The 25,529-nt window shown below is 38.5% G+C and overlaps 1 protein-coding gene across 10 annotated transcripts in view; it reads right to left on the bottom strand.

The window, feature by feature from the left end:
• HDAC4 (histone deacetylase 4) overlaps positions 1-25,529 on the bottom strand; it is a 144,841-nt gene that overhangs the window by 92,131 nt on the left and 27,181 nt on the right. For 9 of the 10 annotated variants that reach the window (XM_089477887.1, XM_089477885.1, XM_089477884.1 and 6 more), the window contains one exon: positions 11,251-11,322. The exons of the other annotated variant lie outside the window; for it this stretch is intronic. In XM_089477887.1, the coding sequence (XP_089334013.1) occupies positions 11,251-11,322 (72 nt within the window). The remainder of the gene's footprint in view (positions 1-11,250; positions 11,323-25,529) is intronic. 10 annotated transcript variants of the gene reach the window in all.

Genomic DNA, 25,529 nt, shown 5'->3' with positions numbered 1-25,529 from the left:
GAATGTGTCACTTTCTTAGAAGCTATAATTTTAACACTTTCAACATACACATTAAGAACTTTATATTTTCCAATGATTAGCAAGCCTAATGAATACTCAAAACGTAAGTTGTCGTTGTTGTTCTTATTGCTGCTGCTGCTGCTGCATGCCTTCAAGACATTCCTGACTTATGGAAAAGCTAAGGCGAACTTGTCGTAAGTTGTGTTCCCCCCCCCCTTTGGCACGTGTCTTCATAGCGGGTTTGCCACTGTCAACCTCTGAGGCTGGGAGGCGACTCAGTGGGTTTACATGACCAAGCTGAGATTGGAACCCTGGTAACCAAAGTCATAGTACAATGCTCAAACCACTACACCACAATGGCTGGGTGATTCTAGGCCAGTGATGGCGAACCTATGGCACACGTGCCAGAGGTGGCACTCAGAGCCCTCTCTGTGGGCACACATGCTGTCACCCCAGCACACAGTTTGCCAGAGTTTCTTACTAGAAAGCCAGAGGGACATGGCACTTTGCATTAAATAAGTGGGGTCCGGGTTGCAGTTTGGGCACTCAGCCTGTAAAAGGTTCTCCATCACTGTTCTAGGCCATCTCTTCCTGTCCTTCGTCTACCAATAAGTCAGAACTAGAAAGCACATTTACCTGCGCCACTAGAGATGGGAAGGCCCGGGGGAAAATGAAAAATTAGGAGAAATTTTTTTCCCATTTTTTTTCCTGAAGCCTTTTTTGTTTGTTTGTTTGTTTGTTTCCAAAAAATTGGAAAAATTCAAAAAAGGAAGAAAACCAATTATGGGATGTTTTATTTTAGCATGACAAATAAAATCTTTAAGACAAGGTGTTCATATATTCTCCAAATCATTTCTAAAAACTACGTACGGTATCAGATTACTCAAATTTCTGTGCACTGAATGAGAGCAAGCAAGTCCTAGGTTATGAACTGAACTCTCCAGTGCAAGAGCAAAATGCTTTGCTTCCTTTAAGGGGCACTGAAAGAATCTGGTCTATGTTTGGAAACATTCATACTAAATCAAGAAATAAACTGACATGTAAAAGGGTAGAGAAGCTTCTTTTAATCTGGGTACACCTTCGGTTTTCAGAAGTCCATGATAACTATGATGACTACAAACATAACAAAGCAGAAGCAGAGACTGAAACTGATATTGATAATCAGGACTGCATCCACACTGCAGAAATGTTGTAAACCGCTTAGACACTGTTTAGGTGGTATGAAGCGATATATAAATGAAGCTTGTTTTTTTGGGGGGGGACACCACTTTAACTGCCATGGCTCAGTGCAATGGAATTCTGAGATATGTAGTTTTATAAGACATTTAGCCTTGTGTCATAGAGTTCTGGTGCCACAACAAACTACAATCCCCAGGATTCCCTACCGCTTAGCCATGACAGTTAAAGTGGTGTCAAACTGGAATATTTCTGCAGTGTGGATGCAGCCCAGGGCTCAGAAAATGAATCTGATTAAATTCCATGCCTATTAATTGAATCTTACTCCCTTCTCCCTTCCACACACACACACACACACACCAATTCTTTTTAAGGGAATGGGTGCTTTATGTCTATTCAATACTGTGGAGAGGAAATATAATTTTTTTGTTACTAATGTTGATGATTTCTTCTGTGGGTTTTTTGTTTGTTTGTTTGTTTGTTTTGTATTTTTGTATTTTTGCCTGCTCCACATAAACTAGCAAAACCAAAGTTCAGGAGATTATTACTCCATTTGTTAAAAATCATTTTTTAAAAAATAAAAATAAAAATCTGTTTGCAATAATTGTTTGAATACACTGTATTTTAATATACCAATTGCGGTAATTTCATGCCAAATCAAATTGTACATAGTCAGATGTTATGTTCCTAAAGTAACAGAGTGACTTTCAATCTGTAAATAGGACTGGATCTTTTCTGCTCCTATTTGGGCCAGCAATGGAGGGCGCCTTCGGGACCGTGGCCACCGTCTTCAGGCATCTTCCTGCCATCTTTTCCAGCCCTATATCTAACAAAGGTCCAAAACACACTGCAGAAATAATCCTGTTTGAGACCACTTTATAACTGTCCTGGCTCAGTGCTAGGGAATCCTGGGAACTGTAGTTTATTGGGACACCAGAGCTCTCTGACAGAGAAGGCTAAATGTCTCACAAAACCACAGTTCCGAGAATTCCCTAGCGTCCCAAACTGGATTATTTCTGCAGTGCATTTAAGACCAAAAACTCTCTAAACTGCTGATGTTCTTTTATAGAATACTGAAACTAAGTAATTGTGAAAATGTAAGACAAGAAATACCACAATTAGTTTAAAGATCTAATGTATTTTAACTTCTTATTCTGATGAACATACATCTTATGTGTCCTCACCATTTTTCACCTTTAATCATGTCTATGGTATTTTCATTTTTTCACCATTATCACCAGGAGCAGAAAAATAACAGTACAAATAACTAGCACTGATACCTCTCCTTGTCCCCACACACATTCTGGAAATGCATGTAATACAAGGTGTTAGTACAGTGTGCCCGCGTCATATGTGAGCATGCTATTCGCGACTTTCAGCTTATGCTGAAAGCCGCACGACGGAACCGGCAATGGTGCACACACCACATGCATGAGACCCACTATTTTCAATGGGGCTCAAGCATGAATGGTATTTGCCTTATGCGGGGGGGGGGGGGGGGGAGTCGGAATGGATCCCCCACGTAAAGCAAGGGAGCACTGTCTAAGTAACAGAATTCACAGTACAGTACACAGTAAGGGAAATACCGTGTATGCTCGAGCCCCATTTAAAACAATAGGGCTTGTGCATGAGGTGCGGCATGGCGCACGCGCCATTCCTTCTTCTGGTGTGCAGCTTCAGGGTAAGCTGAAAGCCACTATGATGCAGGCGGGCTGCAGAATTTTAGATCAGGTTAGCGACTGCCAAATGATTATTTCTTTGTAAGAAGAATACTCCATGCATACTCAGCATTTGTGAAGAAGGAATACATTCAAAGGAATCCTTACTTTAATTTTACAGAACACATTAACACAAATTCCCAAACAGACTAGCAATTTATTTTGAATATGAGCAAAAATTCTATTTTCATTCCACTCTTAAAAATATTTATATGTTGCACCATTTTCTTTTTACTCAATGTGTCAAGAATAAAAAGAATGCTTGCTTCATGATGGTACTGTTTAGAAGAATACACTGCATATGTAAAGCACTCTTTCCACTATCTATACTTCAGTAAATGTCAAAACTTTCTGAAACACTAAGAGACAATGAGATCATAGCTATTTATAGAAAAAAGCTTCTGCAGTATCTGACTGCAGTGCCAAGATAAAAGAATGATATTTTAATTTAAGCTGTAACAGGACATACTTCTACATGGAACAACAAGATTAATATGTGAACAAGGCCACATATTAATCTATCTAGTCAGGTTTAAATGCCTTTTTAGTAACAATTAGGAAATGGGGAAATCTACAATGCTTGAGTAATGAATCAAATTGGAAGACAAAGCCAAGCAGAACTTTGAATAAAAGTGGAAGTAGGGTGGTTTGTGTTGCTAGGCAAATTATAATCACAGTGGAAAGTGGAAAGACTTTTGCAGTAATTTTCATTAATAGTGCACTGTAGACATAAACTGAGATCTGAGATTGCACATGTACAGTATACCAATCCATGCATGCAGCTCTGCACTTCTTTGCTTAACCCAAGAGCTGTCAAGCCGCTCACCCCAAGAGGGGGAGCTGTAGCAGGCATTCCCTGGCAGGGGAAAAGAGAAAGGAGGTGACTCAGGAGACCAAAAAACTCTTCATCTTGTTTACAAGGGGTAGAAAGAAAAAGCTGCTCTTTATCCAGGAAATTAACCTTGTTTTATCTTAGTTGTAGCTGTAGACAGGACAGGCTACTTCTTGGTCATCTAAATCATATTCTGAACCAGGGAACAACCAAAACCTCGCCCAACCTCTCCAGGTGACAACTGTCTTGAGATGAGAGGACAGTAAGAAATGGTTGGGAATAGCTCCGTGAATATCATCCCCAAGTGATGCACACATATATGAGAAATAGGATTCCAGCCATAATGTTCTTATATCTGTTATGCTCTGGAGCTACATACTCTTTCCTTCACATTATAATATGCATTATATGCATTAGGAGGAACTTCCTGACAGTAAGGGCTGTTCGACAGTGGAATGCACTTCCTCGGAAGGTGATAGAGTCTCCTTCCTTGGAGGTCTTTAAACAGAGGCTGGATGGCCATCTGTCAGGGATGCTTTGATTTGGATTTCCTGCATGGCAGGGGGTTGGACTGGATGGCCCTAGTGGTCTCTTCCAACTCTACGATTCTATGATTCTATGATTAACACCTTTCTATACCCTTTTCTAGATTATTATACGCATGCACTAAAAGTTACCTCCAACTATGTGAAAGACAGAAGAAATCTATTAATGTGGAAAGTACCTGTAAAAAGCAAGTGTTATTATATTTATTACATGTAACCAGCATTTAAAAAAAAAATCTACTGATTTTAATTCCACAATGTTCTGTACAAACTTTTAAAAGATTTTGAGTCGTGCCCAGGACTGCACTCACTGTGACTCTGGAAGCAAGCCTTAGACTCATTAGGTTGGATTTATTGTAAGTCTCTCCCACGCAAAAGGACTTCTTTCACCCATGGAAAGCAACTGATCTACCTAAACATTTCCAGTACCTCCACTTCTCTGGCTGTCTCATTTGCCCCACAGTGAAAATATAGCCCAGAGAACTGGTAGATGGGACAGATGGTGCTGGGAGTGTGAGAACTTAAAACTACCAGTAGTGTTCAGAGCTGAACTCCACTCGAGGATGCTCTCAATAATGGAATTAAATGCTAGATCCTATCTGTATGTTCTCTTCCATACAAGACATGCAAAGAAATTATCACATATTTTACATATGCAGTATTCAAACACATTAAATGATGGTTCAAAGTGACAAAAAGAAGCCCTTGCAACCCTTTATCAATTATCTCACTATTTTTTTTTCTGCCTTCAGATTACCAAATGTTGTCTTAAAGACATTTTATTCTGTCAGGCATTTTAATATTGCTTTGAATTGGCTTGGGTTCTCCCCTTTTGTTTCAAGGATATTGTGTTTTCTATCTGTATTTATTCCTTTTAAATGTGTTTTAACATTAGAATATTTGTGATTTTTTTAAAAATTAATTTGGGGCAATGTATTTTTAAAGCAAGAACCAAAATACATAAAACCAAATTAATCATATATATTTAATCATATGATTAAACTAAATTGGCCATATTAATCAGGTAAAACAGTCTCTTTCCCTTATTTACATTACTGGGAAACTCCACTACACAATTCTCAACATTAGAAGTGGCATTCTGTTAGAAATAAGTAAAACACCCTTTTGCCTTAATATTAATAGCTAACTGCATATTAACTATGATCATGTTCACAGAATTAAGAAGCATGGCAATCCCATGCCTTTCTATTATTTGCAGTATTTATACCCTGCTCTTCAGCCACAAAGACTCTCAGAACGCCTTACAGATGGTTAATTTGAGTTTTCTGTCCTCAGGTTTACAACCTAAATAAGACACAAAGCACAAAGAAAAGGGAATGACAGTGGGAGGGGGGATTAGGTCCAGCAGACACTGCCTCTTCTTCTCCCCAATGAAGCCAGGGCAGTGGCAATTGGGATGGAGGGAAGGCTTTTCATCTGCTTCTGGGGCTAGACATAACAGAGCTATGTCTGCCTCTTCATCCATTTAATATCTTTCTATTTAAGAAACCAAGCATGGTCCATCTTTTCTCTTTCTCTCTCACACACACAAAGAGAGAGAGAAAGAGATTTTTACTTCACATGAGTTCCTACTTGCTTGGCTTCCAGGAGATCATTTTTAAAACTTTTTCACAACTTTTTTTTCCTTCTTACCTCCCTGTTCTTCCACAGGCAATATAAATAATCATGATATCGAGCGCCCTTGAATGCACATTCTGCCCACTAATCTGTTATACCTACCAGAACTCGCTACAAAATCCTTCATGTTCTACAATCAAATAACTAATCATAATTCCTGGTGTTCTCTCATTCCTTCAGCCTTGATGTAACAATTTACCAATGAAGGTAGGAGCTGAAACACAGTAAGATCTGGTTAAGAAGAAGGGCTAGGAGGAACTATGCAAGCTGCCAATCCTAGGAGCTGGGGAGCAAAAGAGTTTGTACTGCCTGGAGAGAAATCTTTACACACGCACACACACAAATGGGAAAGCACATTAACTTGGCTGTCACACTTCCAATCAAAAATGCAGATGAGGAAAAATAAAGGGGTTCCTTGCAGAGTTCATTCTAGTCAGTCAGAAATTACATGACAGATCTAACTGACATTTTGCACATACTTCATTCTGAATATCACGAAGGCTTTTATGTAGTAAGGGATGTCTAGTTGGGAAACTGCATCTTGGTAGTCGTCATGGCCAAAGGTGGCAGTGGGCGTAGCCAATGTCCCCAACGTTTCCTACCATAACTTCAAAAATTACAAATCTACTCTTAATATATGCATGCACTGACACACACACACAACCCATCTCCACCCTCGGGCTAAGGAGATTTAAACCTCTTCTCCCCATGCACAGAGTCTTATTGTGAACCCCTTTTTCCTGTAGCCCTGTTATGTTTTTCCCAATGACAATTAATGTGGTGCTGTGCTGTGTGTGTATGATTTAAATAGGGACGACAGCACACAGGGAAACCTCCCAACTCCTTTCACCCCCATTCCACTTTTGCTGAGGCTTGCTAGGGATGTGCAACTGAGGCGAGCCTGGCCCACTGACATATGAATATCTACCAAGTGAAACTACACTCTTCATGTGATGAAACAGACTGGAATTCATGAATGCCTATGCCAAATAACACTTGTTAATCTTTAAAATGCCATAAACCTTTTTGATGTTTACCTGTTAACCATACTCCTGGGAATCTTCCCTGCCTCCCTGTCTCCTGTTCACCGCACCCCACACCAGCAACCCTTCACAGTTTTAAAAAGCAAAAACAAATGTTATTCTCATTTTCATCCTATTCACTATTTTGAAAGTATGTTGAACCAAAACACATAGAGGTCAGGGTACTAATAGCACCTCTTGCATTTCCAGTTCTACAAAACACTCACGATTTTCAATAATGGAAACTCTTCTGTTTACTCATCACTTTGCATGTTGAGGGTTATGGAAGTAAAGGCTGGGGGCAGGGATACTAGTGCACTATCACCTCCTTGTACTCGGTCAACATGCATAGATGTGAACAGGGTTTTATTACTGTCACATGTATGGTTTGGTTTTGTTTCAAAATGATTGATATTACAGTTTTATTGCTTATAATGTATCTTCTGAAAGTATTAGTGTACAGCCTAGCATGCAGGTGGGAATTATGCAGCCTTCCAAATGCTATAGAATTGCAACTCTCATATTACCCGTACCTCATCATTGACTATGGTGGCTAATGCTGATGTCTCTTGCAAGCCAACATCTAGGTCACATGAATACCAGGTTTGGTAGAGCAAGCAATTGCTTTGATGAAGACTGTACAGAGCTGAAGAGGAGAGTTCAGCTCCATTTTAGGCAGTACAAGTTTTCTGGCGACAAGAAATTGTTCCCTACCCATGTTCAGAAAGGAAAAAATAATAATAATAAAAAATTTGGTCATGAAAAATAACAAGGCAAAAAGGAATTGATAGGAGACACTGAATATAGCCACAACAAATACAGGCTATAAGCTATTCTAGTAAATCATTATAGACTAAATATTTGTAGTACTCCTGTGAGAACTTGAAAACATTTCTTCTCACGTTTTACAAACTTGGTTAGAGACTCGAAGAGGGCTCATTTAAGATATGTCACTGGAAGCTTGCAAGAAAAAATCTAGAACGAGGAAACTCCCTAACTAGACTAGTTCCTTTCGAATTATTTATATTGGACATTAATTAGTGCATAGCATCTCTCACTTTGTTATTAGCCTATATTGACATACTGGTCTGTATCTTCTATAGCTAACATAAAACAGTTGTGGTACCCAATTATTTTAAAAAGGCTCTAAACCAGACTCTTCATATTATATACTGCTTTACTTTATTGCACCCTTTCCTGTATTGTTATGTATTATTTATATGTATTATGCTATTATTTCTTAGACTGTACGCCAGGGGCAGCTTTACTTTATCTATTTTATTGTTTGTATGTACAGCGCTATATAAATAAAGCATAATAATAATAATAATAATAATAATAATAATAATAAAACTGGGGTGCATCTACACTAAAATACTTTAACTGCCATGGCTCTATCCTACAGAATTCTAGGATTTGTAATTTTGTGAAACACTAGCACTCTTTGGCATAGAAGGCTAAATACTTTTCAAAACTACAAACTCCAGGATTCCATAAAACTCATACATTTTATCAACTTAATTTAGGCACAGTCTTAAAGCTAGACAACATTTTCTTGCTTCTAGCTTCTAAGAATCAACTGTCAACATTTTGTTTTACAAGCATTTAAAGTGGTGTCAAACTGCATTACTTCTACAGCGTAGATGCATCCTAAAATCTAAATCCAATTGCTACTCTCAACTAGAGCAGACCCACTGAATCAACAGTTGAATGGTAAGTCAGTACAGTCAGCTCTCCATATCCACAGATTTTCCATCAAATAATTCAACCATCTATGACTTGAAAATATCCCCCCCCCAACTCCAAAAAGCAACACTTGATTTTGCCATTTTATACAAGGGACATAATTTTACTACATCACTTTATATACCAGAACTTGAGCATCTACAGATTTTAGTATCCATGAGAAGGCGGGGTTTCCAGGAACCAAACCCTATAGATACCAAGCAGCCACTATACATACATAAATCCCATTGATTCAACAGTCTATTTTAATTGAGACCAGCTATTGTATTTAGGCCCAATGTATTTGTGCCATGTCCTGGAAAAATTTATGCAATGCATCTATAAATTAGAAGAGGGTAGGAAAGAATATCATGAGTGATAAACAAATTGGGTTCTGACAGTAATGCTCTACTCTAGACCATCTATTTATTCTTTGTCACTTAGCAAAAATTATTATTAAACATCAAAAGAGTAAATATATATTTATATATATTTATAGATCTTAAGTCAGCCTTCAAATGAATCTCCGGAGAGTGTATTTGGGAAAAATTAAAAACAACATCAATCAACCTCTATCTAAATTTATCTTTCTTCCAAACTTCTGAATATCATTTGCCTAAATTGGCTGGTACAGATATTCTATTTTTGCTTTAAACAGTTGATGTTATGCTCCTGTTGCAGATGCAGTCTAGATTCAACAGATTTGAGAATAAATTCTCAAATAATTTTAAGGCTCAATCAGTTGTTACTAATGATAAAAGTGATTTTAAAAAAAGCAAATGTAAGAAAAGCAACTAGACATCATACAATAATAACTGAGCATCATTTAACTGATTCATTTTTGGAATTAGTTTATTAAATCTACTGACTAAAATGTCTTCTTTCTTCTAATCAAGTTAATGTTTACAAATACATCACCAACTGAATGGTCAATTGATCGGATCTTTTTTACTTGTCAAAAATACAGGCACTTTGCAAGTAATTTTGTTATTGTATTTTCTAGTAAGAAAATTAATCTTTCAGTAGAAAAATGCATAGGCCTAACTTCAATTGCTAGTCCTAACCAGAGTGAACTCATAGTAAGTTCCATTGATTCAACTACTGTATGTACTTGTCTATAAGTCTAAAAATTTATGCCCAAAAATTGACCCCAAAATCTGAGGTCGACTTATCAGTATAATACGACAGCAGCTCTTTCAAATTTCCCCATGCAGTGCAGAGAGGCGTTTATTTCTCTCTGAGACCAAGCAGAAAGAGTCCTGGGTGACTGATATTGCTGTTTGTTTAAGAGTCCATCTCCTGCCCACATGTCTGGCTGAAATGAAAGCTGAAACGATGAAGCAAAAAGCCTCAGTGAGAGTCTCTATTGCCACACATACACATAGACACACTGAAGGAGCCTCGAAGTTTTACCCTGTCCTCAACTTATACATTAGGCCAACCTATAGTTGAGTGTGTGTGTGTGTGTGTGTGTGTGTGTGTGTGTGTATATATATATATATAAATTTATTCCACTTAGAACTAGCTATTGAATTTTGGCCATAGTATGGCCAAAAGAATGGTACAAGTGTGTTCTGCTATAGACGTGCAAACTGGACAGTGTTCTATTTACCATATGCCTCACTTTTATGTACACTTTATAGACACATTTGTTTTACATGTACTTATTTATTAGATTTTATTCCACCTTTTCCCCAATAATGGGACTTTAAGGACATAATAATAAAATCAAATAAAGCAAACTAGTTAAAATATAATTCAGATTAATTAACATATAATAAATTTTAACACTATTAAAATGATTCAATGATGGGGAATACAACACATTAAAAACCCCTTTTGCTACAACCCAGCCTGACTAGGCCTGTCTAAATAAAAATGTCTTTGCCTAGCTAGAGAATGGGCAAAATGGGTAGCAGAGAGGCAACCATCCTAAATCTAATCAGTGTGGAGCTCCACATCCTTCAAAATGTCAGATGCTGTATCAAAAAATATTAATGTATTGTTAATAAATGGAAAGAAGTCCTACTTGGACACTCAGGGACCTACACCAATCATCTGTGAGACAAGAGAAGAGACAAAACTAGAACATTCAACATTAATTCAGAATGTCTATAATAATGCAAACTTGGCATTATTTTGCTTGTTTGCTTCAATGCCTTTCCAGCTGCCATTATTAATCTCATTTTTCACTTTAGCAATCCACATAACGCCGTTCAAATATTTATATACAGTACCTATTTATTTATGTACCTATTGACATGTTTTATTAGGAATTTTTAAACTGACCTCATAAAATAAAGAATGGTCTACAAAATTTGAAGTAATCCATTGAATAAATGATACTATGAAAATCTTTCAAAAGTAGAAAGCCACAAACCTCCTATCACTCTAGAACAAAGGCGGGGAAACACTGATTCTTCCGATGTTTTGGCTTACAACAAAGCCATCCAGCAATGGTAAGGGAAGGAGAGAGATGGAGTTCAAAACATCTGAAGAGCCAAAGGTTTCCCATTGGTGTTCTGGATGATAATGCTAGATGTACTTCTCACGCATGACATTAACAGCAGACAACTAAATGCTTTGTCTCATACCTGAACTTGGCATATGATTAACTCTGGTTGGATTTAGCAGTTCTACTGGCTGGTCCCTGCCAGAAAGTCCATCTGGGAAAGAAAAAAGAAAGAAACCCACCCAATGTCAGTTGTTCAATCACATTAAAGCTCATCAGAAGTGCTAATGAAACAGCCAATCAGAAAGGAAGGGAAACAATCAATTACACAAAAGAAGATTAACCTTCATCCATAAGTGTACAATGAGTTCTTGGTATCCACTATTGTTTGGTTCCAATACCCTGCATGGGTAACAAAATCCATGGATGCTCAAAGTCCCATGAAATACAATGGTTTAGTGAAATGGTGTCCCATATGTAAAATGGCAAAATCAAGATTTGCTTTTTGGATTTTATACTTTTTTGAGTATTTTCAAGCCATGGATGGTTGAATCCATGGATTAAGAAACCATGGATATAGAGGGTTGGTTGTAATTTTAACTGAGTACTTGTATCATTTTCATTTGTGATCAGGTGGATTGTGAGAATTCTGTTGCTTTTATATGGCATATATGCTTTGATAACTGGAGTTTCATTTAGGAAAAACTGCATGGCCTATTAGAATAAAAAAATACTTTCCCAGTGTAGTCAATCTGATTCTGAATAATTAGTGGAAAAAAGTTCTTCAAAAACAAGCCCAACCAGGTAATAAAAGGAAGAATACAGGATGATTGCCTCAGGCAGGAAGAATGCAAGGCTGTGTTGAGAACTATGCTGTGCAAAAAGATCAGGTACATTCCAAGGGCAAATCTTATACACTTTCAGTACAGATTAAATGTAAACCATTGTAGTTAAAAATGGCCCCCACAAATGTTTCTGCAAAGGTTTCATAGCTTTGAACTCACCCCACTGTGCAAATCATCCATCAAATCAAAAGTGAATTATGCTGAATGCCACTTCCACAAGTATTTTCAGGGCAGGGCAGAAGCTCAGAGGCCATCCTGAACAATTCTGCCACAGAACACCAAACCACAAGAAAAGTCAATATGGTATTCTTCAGGCACATCATGACCAAGCTACTACCTCTGCTTGTTAGCACTGCTAGCAGAAGTAGTTTATGAGCCAAAGACAGGCAGACTCAATCCACTACTCAAGGGCCTGTTACAGACTGCCAAAATAAAGCTGCTTCGGGTCTCTTTGGAGGTATGCTGTTTAAATGATGCATGCATCCTAAGAATCCGGAAGCTGCACCAAAGCTGCACTCCGGTGCTTAGGAATGGAGTGTGGCTTTGGCACTACCTCCGGACTCTTAGGACCCATGCATCATTTAAATAGCATACCTCCAAAGAGACCCCAAGCAGCTTTATTTTGGCAGTCTGTAACAGGCCAAGGTGAGCATACCCACCAGGAACTGCATGTCAATTCACACTTTTTCTGACAGTCATGTAAAAAACAAATTAATTAAAAATTAATACAATATTTTATTTATGAGAAGAAAATTAAAAGCAGGAATAAGTTCTTGTTTTATTTATGCTGCAAGTCAATTATCTTACAAAAAGTTAAGATTATGTTGCAGTACTTGTAAAGAGTTCCCCAATTACTATTTATCTTCTTTTTACTGACAAGAATAAACCCCTGCCTAAAAATCTGGCTCGCAACAGGCAAAACCTGAAACAACTAATGTATGCTGGTGGTAGAGACGTAGCACAGCAAAAGCAGATAGGTATTTTAAAAACAAACACTTGAGATTTCAAGAAAACTACATGTAACATTTAGCATAAAAAGAGTGGGGACAGGAAGGAGAAGCTAGCAGCACTTGAAATATTTTAGCATGAGCTTTCATGGCTATGAATCCCCTTCTTTAGATGCATCGATGGAGTGATATTAAACAGTTACAAAGAAATGGGAATAATATAGATGGCAATAGAAAAGGGCATATTGTGATTCTGGCCATAAATCTTCAAAGAGCTGTGTTAGGTGACACAGGTATTTCAACTAATCTACAATATATACGGTGTGTCTGGGGTATTTTCTGATCCTACTGAAAATTCTAATGTATTTCAGAATAACATACCCCATGTCCACAGGAAGGGGTGCATAAAAAGGGTATTTCATGAAGCCCTGTTTAAATATTTGAAGGGATGTCATATTGAGGAGGGAGCTAGCTTGTTTTCTGCTGCTCCAGAGACTATGACCCGGAGCAATGGATGCAAGCTGCAGGAAAAGAGATTCCACCTCAACATTAGGAAGAACTTAATGACAGTAAGGGCTGTTTGACAGTGGAACAAACTCCCTCGGAGTGTAGTGGAGTCTCCCTCCTTGGAGGTCACAGGGGATGCTTTGACTGAGAGTTCCTGCATGGCAGGGGGTTGAACTAGATCAGGGCCCTTGGAGTCTCTTCCAGCTCTATGATTCTATGGATCACTTTTCAATAGACCAGAAGGCTTAAAGACTGAAAGATGCTGAAACACTCGGAGGCAGAAAACCAATGTCCAGATTTGGTGGACCACTGGTTTGGAAGAGCTGTTTGGGGGGGGGGGATACAACCAATGCAATACTACTGCTTTTATCAGTTTTGTTTTTCTGAGAAAGACAGGTAACTGAAACACAAGGACCTCAAGTGACAATATTGTCAAATGTCTTTGTTCTTTGTAAATTTCACAACAAAACATGACTCTGGGGGAGTAAAATGTCTTATCTACCTGGATTAGTGTTCAAGAAAGCTTTGTTTTATATGATATAGCCAAAATACAAAGAAATCCAAAATATACATCAACAGCAATACCTTTATAAGGCCGATAAAAAAGGTGCAGAATACACCACGCTAGCTTTCAAAGCTTCTTTAGCAGGCAGAAGTGCTAACAATCCTGAAGGAGAAAAAGTTATGGTATTGGGAGTCAGAGTCCTGCATCTTCAGATACAGTATTTCCTTAAACTGGTGATAAAAGTTGTCTTCAGGAAGAGTTTAACACTTTTGCCTGAGGAGGAAACTGTAATGTACACTTTGACATTTGTAGTATTTTGCTGCATGACCAACACATCTAATCCTGAATATATAATATAGGCAGAATTTCATGTTGTCATAACACTGGTGCATTTCTTTCTTTCTGGTAAGCAGCAGTGCACGAGAAAAACAAAGCCTTAATTAATATGATACATAGATAGCGAATTTTACCTCAATTTAACTATTTCAGTTAAAAAAAGTACTTGAGCAAGGCAGCAGTATTAATTCACACACACCGTCTTCATGAGAAAACACTGTATAATCAGGACATAAATATGACTCAAATCTTTCTCTCTCTCTGTGTGTGTGTGTGTGTGTGTCTTTCAAGTCACTTGTCAACTTATGGTGATCCCATGAATTTCATAGGGTTTTCATAGGCAAGGAATATCAGATGTGATTTGGCTAGATCCTTCCTCTGAAATATAGCCTACAGCCCTTGGTTTTCATTGACAGTCTCCCATCCAAGTACTAACCAGGTCTGACCTTGCTTAGCTTTCAAGATCAGATGGGATCTGGTGCCTTTAGGGTATTTAGGCCTCTGTTAGGATATCTGGCATTTTACTTTCCAACTTCTTCTCCAAAAACATAACAGAAAACTGAGCTCTAAATCCAATGTATATACTGTTTAATTACTTCCCACAACTTAAACTTTTTTCATCTGCAGAAAGCAGCTAATCCAGTGGGCAACAGCTGCAAGGTGTTTGTGTACCCTAGAACTCCACCAGAACTGCCAGCTGTTCTTCTGACAGCTGTCTCGATGGGCACTGCTCATTCAGTGGGCATGTCCCCTCAGTGGCATGTTCTGGAAAGACCTTATTTCTTTGCTTTTATTTCTTCCTTTTTTCAAAATGTAAACATCTATGTGACTGCTAAACCTTTACAAATGCCATGACATGTGAGTGAATGAATGAATGAATGAATGAATGAATGAATGCCTTTGCCTCATAAATTTTCATGGATTATGGGAGTGCATACCAAAAAACAGAATAAAGGAAAGAGGGGAGGATGATCTTGGGCTTGAGCAAAGAAGAGTAATAGTAGTAAAGGATCAATAAACCAGTAGTCCTTCTAATTTCTAACTTTGTGCCTGAAATTCCACACTTTTTCTTGTCCTTCCCAAAAGTCAAAAGCTGCACTACCAACTTCTACTTTGGCCAATAAATGAGTAAATAAATCCTATCAATATATAAGGCACATCAATACCTAAAGTGTCTTTAATTTCACATTAAGCTGTTAAAGAAACTGCTTATTGTAATATGACAACTTTGAAGTGGGTTAGCTCTCCAGCTTCTCTATCCTCCCAAGAAGCCACAGAACTCACTCCCTGCCAATTTACACTTCACAATAAACAAACACCAAATCAAGGTCTATAGCTTGTTCAGCTATAAATGTAAATGCAAGTAGTTAGGTAGCATGCACCAACACATTGGTCTGTCCTCAACAAGCCAGGACTCTTTAATTCATGCTTGTGACATGCAAACAATATAAGAAAACAAAACATGTGCAGCTGGTTTGTCATCATGTTTCAAACCATTCCAGTGTCAATATATTGCATATTCTAATATGTCTGATAAAAGATCAGTTATTTTCCTTCTCAAATGGAAAAAATCAAATGGTATCTGCTATGGTTTGGCTCCAAGACCCTCTGTGTATAACAAAATTCATGGATGCTCAAGTTCCATTATATCAGTAGTCCCCAAACTTTTTCCAGCTACCTCTCCCTTTCCTTCCTGGGTGACAACCCTAGTGCTCCCTCTCCCACACGGGTATTTGATATTAGGTATACTGCAACTTCAAAATAACAGATATAGGCAGATGCTCCCTTTGCACAAGGTAGGCCTGGGAACAGCAACTGAGCATTGGCATGAGCAGCTACTGAGAAACCTCTTGCCTCTGCCAGCCTTCTTATTATTATTATTATTATTCTTATTATTATTATTATTTATATAGCTCTCTTATTTGCACAGCGCTGTATATGCAAACAATAAAAGGATAAAAATGAAACCTGCCAATGGCGTACATTCTACAAAATACATATACAGTGCTTCCTTTTTTATGCGAGGATCCATTCCAGACCCCCCATGTAAAAAAAAAAAACACGTATGTTCAAGCCCCATTGAAAGTAATGGGGCTCGTGCATGTGGCGGCGGCGCAGGGGCGCATGCCCCATTAATCTAAATGGGATGCACCGCCTCTTGCGCCCCACACGCTCCCGAGCGGCTTTCACCATATGCTGAAAGTCATGTATAGTGCATCCGCATACTACGTGGACACACTGTAAAACAATAGATAATAATACAAGATAGAATTAGATAAAATAAGCTGCCAACAAATTAAAAACATCAAATATCAAATCAAATATCAGATAACAATCAGATAATACAGGCCAACCCAGGCAAGAGGCTTCTTACTTCTCATGCGGATGATCTGTCACTGCACTCACTCACTCTTGGTCACTGCAGCTGAATCTGCAGAACGGGATAGTCAGGCCTTGACATATTTTCATATAAGAGGGCCCTAAATCTCAAATCCCTACTTTGACAGGCTTGAGGTATAAAAGCAATACAGTGAAGCACACTGTGTGCTTCTCCAAAACTCAAAAGACACTTTCAGGGATTTTGGTGCCATAGGACACACCCTTCTTAAATGATGCCAGTGAGACAAGAACCCCGAAGGGTGAGCATAGCCTTAAGCGCCAACAATACCTTAGCCAAATCATAAAGAGCTGTCGGAAAGAAGCCCAAGCTGAATCAAATCAAAGTAAACCAGAAGAACTAAGACAAAGGGAAATCCAAGAAATAAAGTCAAGAGAAGTCCAAATTAAAATTATTATGATAAAAACAAAAGCTCTAGCCAATGTTCTTATCAATGACGCTGCAGAGATGGACGAAAAGGAACCAAGCCACATTGTCTTACAATCTTGAATTGTATAGGTAAAAAGATGACTAAACCCACATGTGGAATTATCAGAGGTTCCCAAACTTTGGTCCTCATGATATTTTGGACTTCAGCTCCCAGAATTCCTTACTATTGGCCAATCCAACTGGATCTTCTGGCAATTGAAGTCCAAAACACCAGGATGATAGAAGTTTGGGAATCAATGACCTATACTGATGTCAGGCAAATACATACAATTTTTCCTTCACAGTAGTTATGTACAGTAGAAATAAGTACAGAGTGCAACACAACAGCAGGATTCTCTGCTTATATGGGCATTTAGAGGATGGGTGTTCATATGTTACATTCGCACAGAAACAACCTGTGTATATGTGCACACAGATTGTTGATCTGTGACACTGATAGAGCCAAATCTACTATTAAAAAAAAATCCTAGAAGCAGAAAGATATATGGACTCAACTTCCCTTTCAAAATATGTCATGTTCAGTGCTCAAGTTTTGGTCCCCTCCCCAGCTCTATATCTGTTCCATGTTACTCTCCCGAAGTTCAGAAGGGCTCTAACTCTGGCACGTTTCAATGTGTTGCCCACAGCCATGTTGGAAGGTAGATTTAAAAAAACACCTTTTGAAATCCGTTTTTGCCCATGTGGCTCGGGCACCGTTGAAACCAATGAGCATGTTTTCCTTTATTGTCAATTCTATAGAGACATTCGTCACCAACTGATTAGCCCACTACTGAGTAAATTCCCAGGCAAACCTGACTCCTTTTATTTACGCCTCCTATTGGACAACAATGATCCTATAGTATCCCTTAAGGTGGCTAAATTCTGTTATATTGTTTGTAAACTGCGCCCTCAGCTGTCAAATGGCCATTTTATTACCGTGTAGAAAGAACTGTTTGATACCGTACATGTACAGTCTACTATCAGTTTATATCTTAATTTGTTATTGTTATATTGATATGTTGCTTGTGTGATTTGTTTTTATACTGGTCAATGACCGAATAAATTTTTATTACTATTATTACTATTGTTGATCTGTGTAGTTTTTCTATAAAGGTAGTTTTTCACATGCAACATTTATCATATGTATATTGCACTAAGATTTTTAGTTTACACCTTTGCTCATTCATTCACATGGAAAGGAAATATACGTAGGTCTTGCTTTTAAAAACAAACAAACAAACAAATAAACATTTATTCACAGATGTACTATTGTCACCCTACAAACATATGAGTCTTAGCAAGTTCAGTGGGGCTTTCACAGGATTATGTTCTCTAGAACAGTTAGTCATTCTCCCTAAGCAATTACAAATATAAGCATATAAGAGTGTATATTATTTTGTAGCTATCAAATAAAATGTTATGGAATTTTGAAAATGCAATAAAAAAGCAAATAGGAACTATTTTCTGACAAGAATTTATGAAGAAAGGGGAAGCAGGGCAGAAAACAATAGCAATACAGATAACTAAACACTTGAAATCTCAAAACCAGGGCAGAATGGAACCCAATGAACCAGCTATCCACATTTGGCCAGTCTACTACACACAGCTGGGTTGTAATGCTACTCTCAGACCTCAGGATCTACTAGATGAAGGCTGTGTTGGGACTATTACCTGCAGGTCCAATTTTCACTGTCCCCTCTAATTGGCACTTTTAATTCACACATTTTTATATAATACATGACCATGATGAAAATAAAAATGTTGGAGACAATATACAGAAGAGTGATACAAAAAAAAAAAACATGAAAAGTCAAATGACACATGGTAAGAAGAAATGCACGAAGATGAACCCCAAATTTGGGAAAGCAAAGTGAAAGCCACACTAAAAGCAATTGTGAAGAATAAATCATCAGAAACAGATGACATACCAATAGAGTTGCTAAAATCCACAGAGACAAACCCAAGTCTAGTTCAAAGAAAAATCTGCAAACAAGTATGGGAAACAAAACAACAGCCCAAAATTGCTAGTCTTCAATATATACTCCCATCCACAAGGAAGGAGACACAAAAGATGGTAGTAATTACAGAACCGCTGAGCTAATTTCCCATGCAAGCAAAATTATGCTCATGACTCTCCAGCAAAGATGCCAAACGTATATGGAACAAGAAATTCCAGAGGTGCAAATTGATTTTAGGAAAGGAAGAGGCACTAGGAATCTTGTTGGAAACTTATTATTATTATTATTATTATTATTAATTTATTTATTTATAGCCCGCTCTTCAGCGAAAAGACTATCGGAGCAACTTTTTCCAGGCAAGCATTCTCTGAAGATGCCAGCCACAGATGCTGACGAAACGTCAGGAAGAAACTCTTCTAGAACATGGACACATAGCCCGAAAACCCCACAAAAAACTATGGCTGCTGGCCATGAAAGCTTTCGACTTCACACTATCAGAGCTGCTTACAAATTGTTAATTAGACATTTCCCTGCCCTCAGGCTTACAATCTAAAAGGACAAGACACCAAAGGAGAAGGGAATGGCAGTGGGGAAGGGGGAAAGTCCAACAGATCTTCTCTCCCTTGGAGGCCAGGACCACGGCAGATGGACTAGAGGAAGGGCCCTTCTTCTTATATGTGGGGTAATAGCGAGCACCAGGGAATTCCAGAAGAAATCTGCATGTGCTTTATTGACTACAGCAAAGCTTTAATTGCACAGATCACAAAGGCTACGGCTTGCTCTTAAAGGAATGGGAGTAATACAACATCTGTTTGTCTTGATGTGGAACTTGTACTCAGGACAAGAGCCAGTTGTTAATACAGAATACAGAGAAACAGAATGGTTTGCAATCACCAAAGGGGTAAAGCAAGCTACATACTATCAGCCTATTTATTCAACCTATATGCAGAAAATATTGTTCACATAGCAGGCGTAGAGTCAGAGGCAGGAGTGAAGATTGGGGGAAGGAACATTAACAACCTAAGATAAACAAATGACACAATACTACTAGGAACATTACCTGTAATCAGATGGAATATATATATGTTCTAATAATCTAAAAAAAAAATAGCTTTTTCATGCCTTTCTTTTTAAACCTCGGGTGATTTAATAAGTTTCCTTTTTATATTACTTATTAAAATATTTTTCCTGTCCTTTACTGGGCATCTCAAGGTGGTATACAATAGAAACAGTATAAAATATTTGCAGGTTAAGATAATGTTAGACAAAAATAGGTAGTATCCCTCAAACATCAGGAGGACTAAAACAGTAAGATTACTTCAGTTACAACATACAGTACTAATTCAATCTTAAGGAAAGAAAATGGTACAGTATTGTCTTCCCTCTATAGAGTTGTAAAAATAATTCCAGCAAAGATATAGCACTGTATGTTAATGCACATCATTTCACCATCTCCACAGTTACTTGGGGCAGAGGTTAAGAACAGACATTGGAGGTTAATTGGAATGTAATCGAGCCCTGTCCAAAACAGAGTCACCTCTCCCAACTTGTTTACAGCTTCAATGACACATCGTGTTGTCCTGCTATGCTTTTTGGGACAACTAAAATTGGTATCCTTCATAACAGATCAAGCCATGTTGATGTCAAAGCCACACAAACAGTTAACATGGCAATATTTTTAATGGGCTAACTAATATTCAACACGTTTGAAATGTAAATTTACACTTTAGAAAAACTTGTTCAGAGTTAATTCAAAGACTATTAATTGTATACAACACATTATTCATGCAAGCATTCAATTCACATGACTAGTGTATCTTCAAGGAAACACACTGAAGGGTAACTCCACCAGAACTGCCACCAGGACCAGTGCTGTAAACATTTATCTACCCAATTAATGGGTAAATATTTATTTACTTATTTATTTAATAAAATATTTTTAAATTGTGTTTTATCTTTGCAGGTATCAGGGTAATTTAAAAGTACAGTAGGACCTCTGTTTTCTCAGGGAGATCTGTTCCGGGGCCCCCTGGATGTGCAAAAATGGAACTTGTGCATATTCAAGCCTTGAATAGGGGGGTCATGCCTGTGTGCCCACCCCATTAAAAATAGCGGAGGTTGCCCCTCCGCGGATTTTCAAGATAAATTAGGAGGGGCGATTGTATTAGAATAATACAGAATATTAAAACCGTATCATCCTAAAAACAGAAAGGGTGGTGCATATTACAGAACTGACCAAATCAAGTAATGGAAATTCCTGGGTAAGCAAAATGTTTTAAGCTGTTGCTGAAAGTTCCCATATTGGTGCCTCCTCTCCATGAGGATGGCATTAAGATGCCACAACCTAGGGGTTTTTTTGAGGGGGGAGGGGTGCATTTCCTTTAACATGTTTGAATTCTAACATTTTAAACCAGAGTATTTTGAAATTTTTAATATACACTCGTCCCTCCATATCTGTGGCTTTGACTTTTGCAGATCTGATTATTCATGGATTTTATTAATATGTTCTCTCTAGGAATATCTAGGTCCTCCAGCATAACTCTATGGTCAACTTTAACCTAAAGTCGCACTGTAGGACCTAGAGATACCTAGAAAGTACACTCCACTTGGTATTGGTAGCTCCTCCAGCACACTTCTATGGTCAATGTCTGGCAGATGTTGACCACTGAGTTGCACTGGATGACCTAGACATTCCTACAGAGGTGCCCTCTCAGGTAAAAACATAGGCCGGTTACACACCGGCACTTTGGTGCATGACGAGCACGCACTAGGATTACAAAAGGGCGGTGCTTCTGCACCGCCCTAACCCTAGTGCGTGCCCGTCACGCACTAAACGGCGGCGGCCCTTCCATATGGCCGCCGCCGTGAGGACATCACGGCCGCGCGTCCTCTAGATGGGGCGGCGCGGACATGACGTCCTCAATCCGCAGCAGGGCGCCTAGGGCGCCCTTTCTGCAGACCAGGAAGGAGCTCCGTTTCGGAGCTCCTTCCTGGTCCGCGGCGCCGCTTTGCTTCGCTGGGCGCAGCCTTCAGACAGCTGCGCCCAGCGAAGCAAGGGAGAAAGGGGCCAAGCGGCCCCTTTCTCCCCCTCCCCGCCGCCGCGGGGTGTCCTTGGGGCTTGAAGCCCCAAGGACACCCCTTTTCTGGCTGCAGGGAAGCGGCGTTTTGCTGCTTCCCTGCAGCCCGAAAAGCGGCGGATTGGGGCCTCAGTGGCTGCCAGTGTAACCACTGAAGCCCCGATACTCCAGGGAAAGGGGCGGGTCCAGACCGCCCCAAATGGGCGGTCTATAACCTGCCATAGTGTTTATGTTATTTGTGGTTTTTCCACTTTCATAGTGGTCCCCTAACCCCAGCAAATGTCTGCCCCTCCACGGACTTTCAAGGTCAATTAGGAGGGGCGACTTATTAAAATAATAGGGACGAGTGTAGTTAAAAATTTCATCAATTTTTAAAATAGGACAAAAAATCAAACCATATATTTTATCCACCCCTGAAGCCTGACATAAACAATGAACCTATTAGCATATCATGTCTAAAATAGCTGCCTTGAATCCTATTTTGGGGGAAAGGTGATATATAAATCCAATAAAATGAAATAAAATAAAATAAAGTATCACTTGATATATACATATTGGGTTGGATCCACACTGCCTTCTTCAAAGGCTTATCTGCTGCCTATATTGAAGCCTTTTCAGCATGAGGCTGAAACACCTATGTATTGTGGCATTTTAACTTGTACAATAAACCCTTGGTATCCACTGGTGTTTGGTTCCAGGACCTCAAAATCCATGGATGCTCGTACCATTATATAATACAATGGCATACTAAAATGATGTCCCTAAAATAAAATGGCAAAATCAAGGTTTGTTTTTTGGATTTTGGGGATGGGATATTTTCAAGCCGTGGATAGTTGAATGTATGAATACAGTGGGCTAATTCTATGTGTTGAGGATTTTGTATGTTTTACTGTATTTATGCTGTGATGATTACAACTCAGATACATATGAAAAGAATGAAGAGTAGCATATTGTAAATTTTAAAAATAGCTTGAAGCTAGGTTGGTACCCTCCCTACTCTCTTTTCACCAGCAGGTAAAGAACTTTTTATTTACCCAAGCCTTTGATCAATGCATAGCTATCACTCCATTATACCACATCATAAGAAATCTATATCAAATATTTGATCATTAACTTGCAGTTGCAAAAGATCTTTCCATTGATGTGTATAGCATTTTTTAATGTCGTTATTACATTTTAGCTATTTTTAACGTTGTTTTAAATAAATGTTTTAAATATTTTTTTATTTAATGACATTTTAACTTTGCATTATTCCATTTCATTGGGCATCATTTTAACTTGCACTGTAAGCTGCTTTAATATATAAATTAATAAAATAAATATCAGCAGATGCTCCTGAAGAACGTTCCACAATCAGGATTCCACAAATCTCTCCCACTGTTGCAGGAATGCTGGGAGTTGTCATCTCAATGTACAAGGACCAAAAGAGACCAGTGTTTTACAGAAAGCTCTTGAGAAATAAGTATTGGTAATTACTGGATAACATAATGCTTTCCTAAGTACTAGGAGGTAAACGTTCACACTGCTTGACAGCAGACGTCATAAAATTAAGGAGCTAGTTAAAATTGGAATTTGTATAGTATACAGCACAAAATAAGATTATAAAGTGGAGGTGGATTAAGATTATTCTACTCATTTACAGACAGCACTTCAGTACCAGATGTCAATTTTTTAGAGTTTGCAAATCGACAGCTCAAAGGATGAAGCCAATAACAAGTACTGTGTATGTTTTATTCTCTAATACTTGTAATACTTGAAGTAAACATTTAAACAATATGAAAAAACCTTTTGACTTCATCTGCTGACTACTGTTCCATTTTATGGATTCTATAATGGCCTTTAAGCACACACATTGCTTTAACACATACTGAATGTATATTTTGTTTTTTAGCAAACAACTGGGTCGGAGAAACCGGTAGATGGAGCTCCATCTCTCCATACTGTCCACATACTACTTCATAAGAAAGCTATGTCACATATTTAGTCCAGAGATGTGCAATTTACAACACGAAAGGACAAGATGGCTTGTAACAAAATTACAGACACACAAGACAACACTAGGGATGCATCTACACCAATGATTCCCAAACTTTGCTCCTCCATGTGTTTTGGACTTCAACTCCCAGAAGCCCATGCCAGCTTGGCCAACAGTCAGCAATTATGGGAACTAAAGTCCAAAACATCTAGAGAACCAAAATTTGGGAATCACTAATAGAAATAATGCAGACTGATATCACTTCAACTGCCACAGCTCCATGATACAGAATCCTTGGATTTGTAGCTTTGTGCGGCACCAGCACTCTGGCACAGAAAGCCTTATAAAACTACAAATCCCAGGATTCCATAAGATGGAGCTACAGCATTTAAATTGGTGTCCAACTGCATTATATCTACACTGCAGAGGAACCCTAGGACTCCTCTTCTCTTTGCTCTCCCCTAATGAGCATTTTAATGAGCCATGTCTCACAATCATGTGGATCATAACTGGAAAGGTAGAAGAGATCATTTTTACTGTATTCTGCTGTTGCCTGTGGCCTGAGTATGAGCTTTTGGTTGTGAAGTGACCTGACCTGAGTCACTTCACTCACTCGTCTTTCAAATCATCATGAAATTTGCAGATGGAGTCAAAACTCAAAGCTGAGCAAATCAGAGTGAGAATTTATGGAAGAAGGTTGAGTGAGATTTATTTGGTGCTCATGGATAACATGAACACAGTACTAAACATATTTCTTCTCCAGCCTCTGGACAAAATGAATTACACATGCAGCAACTGCAAGAATTTTTGTTGAAAGTGAAAATTAAAAGACATAAGGCTCGCCAGTCAGTGCTTCAGCTTAACAAGGAGGGTAAAGGGTTTTCAGACAACAAGATGCACTCCTCAAAAGATAGCAGGAGAAAGTAATATCCAAAGAGGGAGAAGAAAACAAAGGACAAGAAATAGGGATGCAAAGAAATGTGGCATACAAGACTAAGACGCATTATGGCTCTTCCAACAGAAAGAACAATCTTAAGCTATCTTGAGAAAACAGCACTTAAGACTCCACAGAAGACTACAGAAGGCACTCAGGCCCCCAATGACAGAAGGAATTCAGGCACAAACTCAAAGGCACAATGCATTTGGGACGAAGCGAATCCAAACTGAGAGGTGGTAGCCAATACATCACCCTAAGGGAGGAGATTCAGTTGCAGAAAATCTAATCAAAGTTTAACAAAGAGTGGAGAATGAAACCTATTGCAATCTAGTGTGGGAATGAATGACATATGACAAATTTCTTGAACAGTTCTTTAAAGATTACTGGGATCTGAGAGGCAAATTCAATACTTGCAGACACAACTGAAGTTTTTATTATTCCTTCCTAATGTCAGAATGCTTGCAGAGAAAGCATGATACTGGAATTGTTGTTCTGGAATGTTTGGTAAGAACAAAAAACATGTATGTC

The sequence above is a fragment of the Sceloporus occidentalis genome, unplaced genomic scaffold (genome assembly GCF_023333645.1).
Source record: "Sceloporus occidentalis isolate IW3139 unplaced genomic scaffold, rSceOcc1.0.p SCAF_12, whole genome shotgun sequence".
NCBI classification, from domain to species: Eukaryota; Metazoa; Chordata; class Lepidosauria; order Squamata; family Phrynosomatidae; genus Sceloporus; species Sceloporus occidentalis.
This window is presented reverse-complemented; position numbering and strand designations above follow the sequence as displayed.